This window comes from Zootoca vivipara, chromosome Z2, assembly GCF_965207765.1.
Source record: "Zootoca vivipara chromosome Z2, rZooViv2.hap1.1, whole genome shotgun sequence".
Classification (NCBI taxonomy): Eukaryota; Metazoa; Chordata; class Lepidosauria; order Squamata; family Lacertidae; genus Zootoca; species Zootoca vivipara.
Genome location: NC_142585.1, coordinates 47,894,426 through 47,907,513, shown reverse-complemented (window position 1 = coordinate 47,907,513; position 13,088 = coordinate 47,894,426). Strand labels below are relative to the sequence as shown.

The 13,088-nt window shown below is 45.7% G+C and overlaps 1 protein-coding gene across 2 annotated transcripts; it reads left to right on the top strand.

Moving 5' to 3' along the window:
* Positions 1 to 29: 29 nt before the first annotated feature.
* Positions 30 to 12,800, top strand: COQ4 (coenzyme Q4). 2 transcript variants are annotated; one of them, XM_035133369.3, is made up of 7 exons: positions 30 to 346; positions 2,034 to 2,204; positions 3,857 to 3,953; positions 5,607 to 5,709; positions 6,688 to 6,817; positions 9,022 to 9,115; positions 10,094 to 12,800. In XM_035133369.3, the coding sequence occupies exons 1-7, from the start codon at positions 247 to 249 to the stop codon at positions 10,254 to 10,256; spliced, it is 858 nt and encodes a 285-aa protein (XP_034989260.1). In that variant the 5' UTR covers positions 30 to 246; the 3' UTR covers positions 10,257 to 12,800. The 2 variants fall into 2 exon arrangements, with proteins under 2 accessions (XP_034989260.1, XP_034989262.1); XM_035133371.3 differs by lacking the exon at positions 10,094 to 12,800 and adding an exon at positions 9,878 to 10,002.
* Positions 12,801 to 13,088: the final 288 nt, after the last annotated feature.

Below are 13,088 nucleotides of genomic sequence, written 5' to 3'. Positions count from 1 at the left end.
GAAATGCAGCCCTCCCGGAAACAAGAGCTGCTGCGAGGATAAGGAGAGTTCCGGAGGAATCAAGGGCGAGTAGGCGCAGCGCAGAAGACCAGGGAGTAAGGCGGGAAGGGGTTGGGTGGTTGCGCTGAGCAATATTCGGGTTGCTCCTGCTGGCCGCAGGAGGTAACTGAATGCTCCGCATGCGTGTTTCGTTTTGGGATTCTTGCCTTGGTTTTTGTTCAAAAAGGGAATAAAGCAAAACTAGCTATGGCTCTGCCGCCGCTGCTGCTGCTACCCAGGAGGAGCCGGAGTTTCCTGCCCCTTGCAGGGGACCTGAGAAGAGCCGTTGATCTCTGCATGATCAGAGGCAAGTGCATTTGCAGTTTATCCCTCTATTATTATTAATTAGATTTATATACCGCCCTTCATCCGAGGATCCCAGGGCGGTTTACAATGTAAAAACAAAAATGCATACCACAGCAACAAACAGTGACAACAACCCCTTCTACAAAGAGTTTTAAGAAGGCCATAGGTGGTTTAATTGGCCAAATATATGGTTACAGCAGAATATTTTCACCTCACTCCTAAACCTATGTAACAAAGGCACCAGGTGAATCTCTGGGGAGAGCATTCCACAAACGAAAAGGTTCATTCTCATGTTACCATTCTACGGATCTCTCGTGGAGGAGAGTACATGAAGGGCTTCACATGATGATTAGAGAGGGTCTGGGTCAGTTTATATGGGGAAAGACGGACTTTGAGGTATTGTTGTCCTGGGCCTCTTCCCTTTCCCACTCAACCCCAGCTCAGTTCATACATAGCTGTCCCTGTTTTCTAAGATTACATCCTGCTATGGAGTTAGGAAAGGTCAAGGGAGGGATGGAACGACTCCCCCCCCAGGAGGAAAAGGCTGCAGCATTTGGGGCTTTTCAGTTCTGAGAAAAGGCGAGTGAGATGCGATATGACAGAAGTTTATGAGACTGCTTTAGGTGTAGGGAAAGTGGAGAGAGGAAAACTTTTCTCCTCTTGTAACTCCAGAACTGGTGGGCATCCAATGAAACGAAATGGAAGATTGAGGACCAGTAAAAGGAAAGGCTTCTTTACATGGCACGTAGTTGAACTGTGGAATTTGCTCTCACAGGAGGTGGCAATGGCCAACTTTGATGGCTTTAAGAGGACTGAATTAATTCATGGAGGAGGATAAGGCTATAGATAGCTACCAGCCATCATGGCTATGCTCTAGTTACGCAGTTGGAGACAGGAATTCTTCCGAATACCAGTGGCTGGGAATCACAGGAGGGCAGAGAGCTCTTGTGTTTGAGTCCTGATAGTGGGTTTCTCACTGAGGTATTTGGTTTGCCACTGTGAGGCCAGGATGTTGGCCTACACGGGCCATTGGCCTGATCCAGCAGGCTCTTCTTATGTGGGAGTTGAAGATGCTGTTGTTTCCTTTTAGATGTACATTGGGGATGATGTTGTGAGGTTGATTGATTGATTGCGCTAACTTTTGTGCCACTTTTCCACAATGAACTGCGCCCAAAGAGTCTTGCAGCAAGTATTCTAAACATCAGTATACCAATATACCAAAATACAGAGCATCTCAGTAAAATTCAAAAAAATGACAGAAATCCCAAAAATTTGGCAAACACAGAATAAATTCAATATTACTATTTTTCCAGTGATCTAGCCACTCCTTGCTAATAGCCTCTCTGTCTAGGTTAACTCCATCCCTAGAGAGCAGAGCCTATTTTCTCTCTCTCTCCCAATGTGTTGAGATAAATGTCTGCTGTTTTCTCTTTTTCATCTCAGTATATATGTAGTTCCTGCATGAATAAAGCCTTTTAACTCCAGAAACTGCAATTCAATCTAATTCACCCAAGCTACAAGCTCTTCTAACAATCTGTGCTTGCTTTTATCCTCATTTTCTGGTGATACTTGAGGGGTCACCCTAGCTTCTTGCCACTAGCATCAGTAAATAGAACAAAGGAAGGTCAGCTGTTCACCTTGCTCATCCTTTTTCCTCCCTGTCCTTTGACTGGGCTGTTTTTCCTCAGGTACAGGACGTCTCCTCTGCCATACTGACCAGCCACCAGCCACTGACAGCCCCACAGGAGAAGAAAAGTATTACCCATTGTATCCAGGACACATCCCCACCAGTCCTCTGCAGAAAGGCCTGCTGGCAGTTGGTTCAGCGTTCATGGCTCTCTACAATCCCTACCGGCATGGTGAGCTGGGGCCTGCCATTTTGTGCAAGGTGTGCATTTAGTTTTGCTAGCAAGTGAAGTACACGTATCTTGTGTACTTTCTGGGGAAAACAGGAAGTGCTATCCTCAGCTGACGGGTATACATGGATGGAGAAGGGCCCCCGATAACAAAACAGTGTTGAGTGCTCCTGTTCTGGATGCAAGACAGTCATACTTTCCCCCAGGATACTCCATTCCAGTCCCCCTCAATAGAATGAGTTTTCTGGGTTTCCCCCCCCACTCCCTCTGGCAGCCCACATTCCATGCCAACTTAGCATTCAGTCCTCGTTGAACGGTTTTTGAGTTGTTGTGGGGTTTTTGTACTTCTACAAAACTGTAGAATCCCACCCCCTGAGCTGACAGTATTCCAGATGTGGTCACACCATAGATTTCTTTAAGGACATTATGATATTTACAGTTTTATTTTCAGTTGCTTTCATAATGATCTCTAGCATAGAACTTTGCATTTTTCACAGCTGCTTACACTGGGACAACATCTTCACTGAGTTGGCCATGACAACCTCAAGGTCTCATTCCTGGTCAGTCACTGCCAGTTCAGACCGCATGAGCGTCTGTGTGAAATTAAGGGTTTTTTTTGCCCCAACATGCATCACTTTACCCTTGTTTGCATTGAATTACATTTGCCATTTTACTGCTCATTCACACAGTTTGGAGAGGGCCTTTTGGAGCTCTTTACAATCTCTTCCTGTTTTAACAAACCTGAACAATTTAGTATCATGAGCAAACTTGGCCACCTCACTGCTCACCCCTAACTGCAGAACATTTATGATCAAGTTTAAAAGCAAAGGTCCCAATACTGATATTTAGGAGACTCCACATTCTATGTCTTTAATTTGAAGAGCTGTCTATTTATTCCTATCCTTTGCTTGCTGCAACTTAACTAGTTCCTGGTCCACAAGAGGACCTCCTCTTAATCCTTGACTGCTAAGCTTACTCAAGAGGCTTTGGTGAGCTGTCAGCTCCTGGGAAACCTAATGGATTAAGCAACTTGGGGACAGAGGAATCAACATCTTGCCCGAAAGCCATGTAAGAGCTTTGATGGGCATGGAATCTGCAAATGCCTCCCTAGCAGTACCAGAAATTTTCTCCAGCACTTGCTGGAGATAAAAAAATTCCTCTTTTATCTCATCCCTATCAAACATAGCTCTTTCTCACAGTCAAACTCTATACCAACCTGGCAACCTGATCCCCCATGCAGTTATTTTGGACGACAACTCCCTTGGCCATGCTGGCTGGGCCTAATGGGAGTTCCAGTCCAAAACATATGGAGAGAACCTGGCTGGCAAAGACTGCTCTGCCAGGTTCTCAGTGAAATACCTGCCCTTGGCAGTCCATGAGGAATAACAGCCAGGACTCCATCGCATACACAGATTTGCCACTATTCCTCTCCTGTTGGCTGGCCAGGAAGGGCTTCATGGGTGCTATTATTGCACACATGCTCACTGAACCTCATTTTAAAAGTGGTGGCTCTTTGAAAGCTGTTGTGTTGATGAATGTCATTGCTTTACATTCATTTGCTCTGCCAGTTTTCATTCCGGTGAGTTTTGTGACTTGTCCTGAGCTCTGTTCCTGCTAACTCACTGTCTTCCTCTCTTGTTTGGTTCCATTTACAGATATGGTGGCCGTCCTCGGGGAGACAACAGGGTACCTAGCTCTGAAAAACCTCAGGGAGAGGATGAGGAATGACCCAGAGGGATTTCGGATCCTACAGTATGTGAATGTGTGTGTGTGTGTGTGTGTGTGTGTGTGTGTGTTTTGGTTTGGTTTTAGTCTGCAGCTGGGAAGAGATTCTGTCACAGCAGGGTTCGTGGGCATGCAACTCTCCAGTTCTTGCGGAACTGCAATTCCCATCAGCTCCAGCCAGCATAACTAATGGTTAGGGGTGATGGGAATTGGACTCCAGCAAATAATTGGAGGTCCACAGGCTCTCCACCCCTAAGTTACAGGGATTGGTACTCTTTGGGGACATCTATTCATATTTGAGTTCACATTTGAGGATTAGCAATTTGCCTTCAGCATACATTAAACACACATTTATAATTGGGGATTTTAAGTCTACAATCCTAAAATACACTCCTCATTTGTAGTGTTTATGCTTTTAAAAAGAGATAGCCTATTGAGCACTGTGCTCAGTTGCTACAGAATTGCTATACAACTGTTGGGGGGTGGTGGTTGGAATTTATTTATTTATTTTCATAGAATTTATATGCCACTTGATTGTAAAAAAAAATCAAAGCTGTTTACAAAAGATGAAACAATAAAATCTAGAAAAAAAATCACAACCAAGCAAAAGTTAAAATACTAAAACAGATTAAAATTACCTCGACTTTGTAAGCCTCCAGATAGGTTAGCAGGCACCAAAAAGAGTTTAGTGAAGATACCTGCTTGATATCAATAGGCAGGGAGTTCCAAAGTGTAGGTGCTACCACACTAAATGATCAAGTGTCTTTCTAATATCTACTGATTGATGATAGATTGATAAATGGATGGATAAACAGAGCATTTGAATTCTTACAAATGTGGAGTGGGTATTATGTGGCACCTGTAGTAGTGCCAGTTATGCCAATCTAGGAGTTGAGTGGGCCCATGTGGTGTAAGGAGAACTCATAGGTAAACTGGTGCCAAGTTGTTAAGGGCTTTATATACTAACAGTAACTGCACACTGGCTTGCGACATCTAGGTTAACAAAAGTATTGCCATGAAATGGATTTTGGATTTTTATTTTGTTTTAATGGCTACTTTTACTCCATTTCACATGGCAAATGCACCTAACTTGGGAGTCAGTTTCATGGGGCTTTTTGTACTTGTGCAATGGATCCAGCCATTTCACTTGCACTTCACTTTCAATTTGTATACCCCCTTGCTATATTGCTATACAAAAGGTGGTTTACAGCGATAAAATATACAGCAAAGAACACACATCTTATAATAATTTGATCCAATACAGAAAGTAACAATAAAACATAACTTTAAATGCTAAGCCCTGAAGGATTGCACTCTCGGCTCTTGCCATCAATGTCGGTGGGATTCAGATGCAGATGGATTGTGCTCAAGCTCAGTATTTCTAAACTACTTGAAGATGGGATGGGAGATCCTGTGGTCCTTCAGATACCAGTGGACTGCAACTCCCATCGTCCCTGACCTTTTCACATGCTGGCTGGGGCTCTTGGGAAGAGGGATTCCAGCAGCATCTGGCGGGCCACAGATTCCTGACAGAAAGGTATGGCAATTTGCCCTCATTACATGCTTCAGTGCCTTAACAGAACTATAGGGCTGTAGAGTTGGAAAGGACCCCAAAGGCCAGCTAACCCTCTGGATTTCACAGGCTAAGCCAGCCATGGTCCAATTTGCCTTCCTTTGCAGAGAACGGCCTCGGATACGCCTCTCCACGTTAGATATCTGTGGACTTCGGGGGCTTCCAGACGGGACCTTTGGCCGAGAGTATGTCCGGTTTTTGGACGATAATGTGAGTATAGTCGTGCTTAAGGCTGGGTTTCTAGTAGAGCAGGGGTTAGGATCCTTTTTGGCTCCATGGTCCTTCCCTGGGTCAGCCTCGCAGGCCAAATTTGATGTCAAGTGGTTTAGTGTTCAAGACAGGAGTGCCTGGCGTGCCTGGTTTAGTGTTCTTCTGTTTTCAGAAAAGTAATCTTTATGGTTTTATATATGTGTGTGCATGTGTAAATATAATAATTATAATATAATAATATATCATCGTTACAAATAAAACCAAGCATAGAAAATATAGACAAGAAATCTCCTCTGCCTCCACCCAAAAACACACTCTTTTGATCCTGTGATGTTGCATTAAATGTCCTCAATGTCTTCAGTCTCTGAGTCAGTGGGTGCCAATGTCCTAGGTTGGCAAGGTTTACTTTGCCTGGGCCGGTTCACTCCAGCAGAGATCCCTCCATGGGCTGGATTGCAAGTGCGTGCGCCCACCATTTCCGGCATCTACCTCTGTGCAGACACAATTTCCAGCGCCGCAAAACAAGTCCCTGCGCCATGCTGGTTTAGCGCAGCATGCAGGGACTCGCCGAGCGGGCGGCTCGGTTCGGGGGCGGCTTGTGGGCCGGTTAAATGACGCCCGTGGGCCACTTGTGGCCCATGGGCCTTAAGTTGCCGACCCCTGTCCTAGAATAATATGAATTTGTCAGCAGACATGTGTACACATATCTAGAAACACTTCTAAAGGGAGAACGTCAAAGATCATACTGTATATTAAAAGATCAATGGTTAATAATTAATAATCCATCAGAGATATGACTGGCAGCATTTTTCCAGGGTCTTTCCCCATCACTCTGCTGCAACCTGCTCCTTGTTAACCAGAGAGACCAAGGGTCAAACCTGGGACCTTCTGCATGCAAAGTGCTGCCACTGAGCTCCGACCTCTCCCTAGTAGCATCTGCACATGAGCCTACTTTTTCCTCTTTTTTCTGGTTGGCAGAGCATCTCTCCAGACACCAGGATGCCTCCCAAGTTTGTAGATGATGAAGAATTGGCCTACGTGGTCCAGCGGTATAGAGAGGTCCACGATCTGATGCACACCCTTCTTGGCATGCCCACCAATATGCTCGGTGAGACAAGGCTTCTTATGGCTGAGTTGAATCTGGTCACCCTGTCTACTACATCACTTTTATTTTCCTTTATTTTACAAATTTGGAAACTGTTTCACAACCTGGGGTCATCAAAACAGTGCACAAAAAGATGAAAATAAGATAAGATACATGTTCCAAAAGCGGTTAAAACCATTCCTGCAAAGCTTTCCAACAATCTTGCCTACATTTGGCTCCATTGGGTGTACATGACTGGTGTTATTGGGGGGGGGGGGGAGAGGTATTCTGCCTCCACACTTTCTCCATGCCTAATGCATAGTTCTGTCACTTTTACTCGCCTTTTCTCTAAACTGAAAAGCCCCAAACACTGCAAGCTTTCTTCATAGGGGAGCCGCTCCATTCCCTTGATTGTTTTGGTTGTCCTTTTCTGAACCTCTTCCAATTCCACAGGGTTCTTTTTTGAGGTGAGGTGATCAGAACTGGACACTGTATTTCAAATGCAGCTGCACCATAGATTTGCATAAGTGCATTACTTTTCAGTTCCTTTCCTAATGATCCCTATCGTGGAAAACACCTTTTTCACAGCTGCAGCAGAAAACTGGGTCAGTGCCTTCATCAAGTTACCTGCTACTACCTCAATATCTCGTTCCTCATCAGTAACTGCTTGTTCAGACCCTCATCAGTGTACAGTCAAACCTCAGTTGTCGAACGTGACCTGTTCCGGAAGACCGTTCAACTTCCAAAATGTTCGACAACCGAGGTGCGGCTTCCGATTGGTTTCAAGAGCTTCTTGCACTCAAGCAGAAGCTGCGTTGGACGTTTGAGTTCTGAGGAACGTTAAAAAAACAACGGAGCATTTACTTCCAGGTTTTCGGCATTCGGGAACCGAAATGTTCGAAAACGGAGCTGGTTGAGAACTGTATATGTGTAATTAAGAATTTTTTTGCCCCAATATGGGTCAGTTATTCACATGGATCTAAGCATTTTCTTACTTGGAGCTGCATGTATTGAAGCTGCTTGGCATTGGATGGAGCACATTCATTTTACTCTACAAAGTTGGTGAAGTAGAATCTGGAGATCAGCATCTGTGGAGAAAGTGACAGAGAGCAATAGGCAGGAGAGAGGAGCCCCTTTGCTATTTATGCTAATAAGCAAGGTGTTAAATCACTTCCTCCAGTTTCACAAATGGCTTCGTGGTCAGATGTAATTCCTACGCAGTTCTGGTCGTTGGTTTGGTCACAACATAACCTCTGCCTGCTTTAGTTTATCTTACATTGTGTGTTCTTCTCAGTTGGAAGAGTTTACAATATTGGGTGTCATATCCGCAAGAAGCATTACTGCTTGTATCTTGGCAATAACAGCACAAATCTGTGTGCTCAGAAATTACTCCCGTGGGGCTCGTTCCCCGGTTAAGTGGCTCTAGGATTGCTGCCTAAATGGTACATGTGTGAAGCAATATCTACCACAACCTTCTGGCACCGTTTAAGAAGCGGAGAGCAGGCACAGGTTGTGCATTAATGTGTTCACAGGCTGGGTGGCAGTTGCCTTTCACCTACTTTCAGGATCCAACCACGTCATGAGTCATGAGCCAGAGGGAGAGGAGAACTGAAGCAGGGCTAGGAAATGTGGGGCATGGAGGATGGGGGCATTGTGCAATCAACCCTGAGCCATTAAACACAGATGTTCTGGGTTTATAGGAGGGAGGCCATGAGTCATTCGGAGATTTGCCCTTTTATCTGCTTTACTGTATCGGTAGAAGCCTGACTGAAATTACAGAAGGGCTTTGAACTCCTTCAAGGCCCCGATGGCACCCTAGTGGTTATTTAAAAATCTCTGGATGCTGGAACACCTGATCCCCCACGCACTTTTGCTTCTCTCTTTCCGCCATGTTGACTACCACTGCCCCTTGCCACCCCAGATGAGTTCAGCAGCACAGAGTTGGGGGGGGGGGGAAGGCATGAATCTGCAACCATACTGTCAGTTATTTTAGTTAAAGGCTTCTGTTTACTTCCATACTTTCAAAGCTTCCAATTCTTAAGCAAGGCCTTGAAGATGTGTCAATCAGTCTTCTGTAAGTTTTAGAAACAGCAAAGAACAGACAGAACAGCAGCCTGTGTATCTGGTTTTAGAGCATCTGTTTGGGGCTGTCCAATTGGGCTAAAAGCTTTACGGTTAGGTTGTGACAAAGATTTCCTTTCCTTTTATCTCCCCGTGCTTTTTCTCAGGGGAAGTCGTGGTAAAGTGGTTTGAGGCAGTCCAGACTGGCCTGCCCATGTGCATTCTGGGAGCAGCGTTTGGCCCACTCCGCCTTAACGCCTGGTATGTTGAGAAGCCTTTAAATGCAACTTCCATGCAAACATTTTGTCCATTGTTAGCTTGCTAAACAGACACAGTGGTACCTTGGTTTACAACCATAATCCGTTCTGGAGGTCCGTTTGTAAATCAAAACAAGGTGCGCTTTCACCAATGGGGCCTCCCAAAAAAAATTGTTCGGAATCCAACTGGATTCCAATTGTTCGGAATCCAAAAATTGTGTGGCTGTCAGGCCAGAGAGCTTTGGACCGTCCTTCAAACATTCACCTCAGATCAATCAACTCCTTTATGTTTGGATGTTCAAAAAAGAGCAGTGAAAATTACAGGGGGACTTCCTAGTTCGGGGAAAAGTCAATTAAAGAAGGAACCTGAGTCTACTTTGAACTGACAGAGAAAGTTCTACCTAAGCAATTTTTAATGTAAGAGGAGCCCTACTGGGCCTGTCTTATCCAGCATCCCATAATCCCACAGTGGCCAACCAGGAGCACTAATGGGAATCCCCCTAGGGATGTGGGGCATTGTTCTCTCCCACCGTTGTTCCCCAACAGGAGGTATTAAGAGGCATCATTCCTCAGATCCTCAGTTCACCTGTCACAGCAAGCCAAAGAGGTCCTCCTGCAGATGCCACCTTATCAGGAAGTCTATTCTGTATCATATAGGAATCAGGTCTTTAGCGTGGCAGCACCTAACCTTCAGAGAGCACCCTCCCCACCTATCTCTCAGGCAGGTGTCATCTGGTGCCTATCAAGGACTTTACTTTTTCAACAGAGCCTTTCTGTGGAGAGACCTTTGCCCCAGGCTGTTTCTGAATTGAATCTCTCTCCCCACCACCACATATGGAATTGTTTGTAGTTGGCTTTTTATGATGGGTAATTATTATTTTTTTGCAAAAGAGCCTCAAGATATTTTGTGGGAAGGCGACTTGGGAATGGAATCAAAACAAACCAATAAATAACCTTTGGATTTCCATCTCCATCCATCCAGGAAGCTGCGTGTTCTGACCACTGAGCTTATCCCATGGGCTGTTCGGAGTGGAAGCAGTGTCAGCTGTATCCTAAATTTCTATTACGAGGAGCGCTGGGAGCAAACCGTGGACTCCCTTCGCCACGAAATCGGTATCCTGCCACCTCCGGCAATTCAGGCGTAAATTTCTGCTGGGGAAAAGGTCACTGGCAGGCATTGAAGAAGCAGCAGATGAAGTAGATGTAGGGTCTCAGAAGTTAAACCATAGCTTGCCTTGGATGAGCTGAGCAGCCACGGTTTGGCCAACCAAAAAGTTTTATTAATTCAGTCGGCAGCATGTTCTGCATTTTTCCTGCCCCTCCAACAAGATAATTTAAAATGGTAAGACAGTGTTTAAAAACACAAAGCCTCTTCAGCCATTTAAACAGCAGTGAAAACACTGGAAGGAAGGAAATTTGAAACCTTGAAAACTCCAGCGGAGAAGAGGCCTGAAATGCTAAATGTACATAAATGCACAGCAGCCCAGCAAGGCGGATTCTTGCCATATTCCCGTGTGATAGACCAGGGCTGGGGTATTTGCCGCCTGCAGGCCTGATTAGGCCCATCTGCCTGACCCCTGAGGACAGACGGTACAGTAAGGGTGGGGCATACTAAGAGCATGTTTCAGCTGATCTGTGGTGCTGGCAAAGCCCCTTTCCCAGCACAGTGCAAGATAGTGCTTTGAGAGGGGCCTCTAAAGACTGGTTGTTTTGTCATCTGCAAGGGTCTTCAGAAGCCCCGTTCAAAGCACAGAGCAAAATAGTGTTCTGAAAGGGGCTTCAAAAGGCCCCTGCGTGCTGAAAGGTAACAGTTGACCAGTGGACTAGGCAGGTCCCCCCATTTCTGTCACAGGTAGAACTGAGGCTGAGTGAATTTAAAGCAGCGGTGGAGAACCTTTTGCAGGCCTCTTTGTCATGGGCATTGGGCAACCTGTTCCAATGGCAGGCGAAGCCACAGGCATGTGGGCGGATGGATGGATGTGACCGCTGCAAGATACTCTGCATTCCAGCCACACTGAAGCCATAGGTGTCTCCACCCAGGCAAGCAAGAGACATTAGTTAACACAGTTCCAGGACACATTTTAGTCAGGTAAAAACATGAAAGGTGGTTTCAGATAGGGCTGGTGAGGTGCAGCCTAGGGAGCGGGGGTGGGGGCAGTGGTATCACATTTGGCTCATTTGTCTAAGATTCTCCACCCCTTGAGCTAAGGCTACAGGGTGAATTCTGGACAAAGAGGGGTTTAAACCAGGGTGGCATCAGGATCCAGGTATTTATTCCCATTGGACCTCTAGCTCTGCATCAATGGGCCTTGTTGCTGCGGTTAATACAGCTGGGACTCCAGATAATTGCAAATCATCCAACCATCTATTGTTTGCCCACTCATGGCCTACCGTGGTGGTTGATCTCTCTACAAACCAGCTTTGGGTGCTTCCAGTCTCATGAAAGGAATGAAGAATGCTGCCCATGACTTTGTCTCCACCAAGGAAAGAGGCACAAGGCCAAGTCCAGTTGGCAAGGGCTGAGGCACTAAAGACAGCTTGATCATGCATAATGAGATAAGAATCCAATGTCTTTGTTCATCCCAGGTGGGCCCTTGCTTTTACCCCGCAGGACCAATTGCAGTCATCAACAGTCGTTAACAGCCATCTACAGGTTTACCACTCCCATCAGCCCATCACCCATTCCCACCCACCCCCACCACCCTCTGTATATACATAAGGGTCTGACTTCTGTTTCAAGTGTATCTGAAGAAGTGTGCATGCACACAAAAGCTCATACCAAAATAAAAACTTAGTTGGTCTTTAAGGTGCTACTGAAGGAATTTTTTTATTTTGCTTCGACTCAGACCAACACGGCTACCTACCTGTATCTTAGAAGCACAGTTTAAGAATGATGTTGACAAGCTGGAGCAGGTGCAGAGGAGGGTGACCAAGATGGTCAAGGGTCTGGAAGCCAAGCCATATGTCACATGGTTGCCCAGATTTGATGAAGTGAACATGCATGAGGGCTGACTAAATTTGCTGAGCTATTTTAAGGATTGAAGTTGTTGAGCTTTTTTTAGGATTTTACCCCAAAATTATTGAGCTTTTTTTTAGGATTGAACTTCTTGAGCTTTTTGGGGGGATTTAGCCCCAGTAAATAAACTGCCACAGGGGCCAGATAAAACCAGCCAGGGGGCCGGATTAGGCCCCCATATCAGACTTTGGGAATGCCTGCCATATGAGGAACGGTTGAAGGAGTTGAGTGCATTTAGCCTGGAAAAGAGGTGACTGAGAGAAGATGTGATAACCATCTTCAAATATCTCAAGGGCTGCTACATGGAAGATGGAACAAGCTTGTTTTCTCCTGCTGTGGAGGCTAGAATCCAAGCCACTGGGTTCAAGTTACAAGAAAGGAGATTCCAACTTAACATTAGAAGGAACTTTATGATGGCAAGAGCCATTTGGCAGTGGAACGGTCTACCCTCAGGAGGTGGTGGACTCTCCTTCCTTAGAGGTTTTTGAGCAGAGTTGGGATGGCCCTCTGTCCTGGATGCTTCAGTTGAGTTTCCTGCATTGCAGGGGGTTGGACTAGATGCCCCTCAGAGTCACCTTCCAACTCTACAGTTGGGACTGAGATTACTGCCATCGCAGCTGAAAAGAGACTCAAATCTGTAAGTTTCTTAATAAATTGCCAGTGCACACAATAAGCTTAATGTGATCAGTTGTCTTTTTGTGTCAGGGGCTGCTGGATATGTGTGTAGCGGTACTGTGTGGTGAAGCTTTGAACTACAGGTAGTAGCATTCCATGGAAGTATCTTCAGACCCTTGCCTGGCTGGCCACGCACACTGGCCAACGGATTGTGTTAGACAGGAAGGACTTCTTATTCCAGCTGGGTTTTGCTTGCAGTACAAGAGAGTATTCCTGCATCCTTGACTGTTCAGTTCAGTCTTACTATGGCTTTACAGTGGCCTGCTTCCCAGTTTAACCGTGGACC

Bases quoted from the DNA above. Each gene is read 5' to 3' on its own strand.
- COQ4 (XM_035133369.3), top strand. From the start codon at position 247: ATGGCTCTGCCGCCGCTGCTGCTGCTACCCAGGAGGAGCCGGAGTTTC. The intron at 2,205-3,856 runs GTGAGCTGGGGC...TTCCATTTACAG, and splicing joins CTACAATCCCTACCGGCATG to ATATGGTGGCCGTCCTCGGG. The intron at 3,954-5,606 runs GTATGTGAATGT...CTTCCTTTGCAG, and splicing joins GAGGGATTTCGGATCCTACA to AGAACGGCCTCGGATACGCC.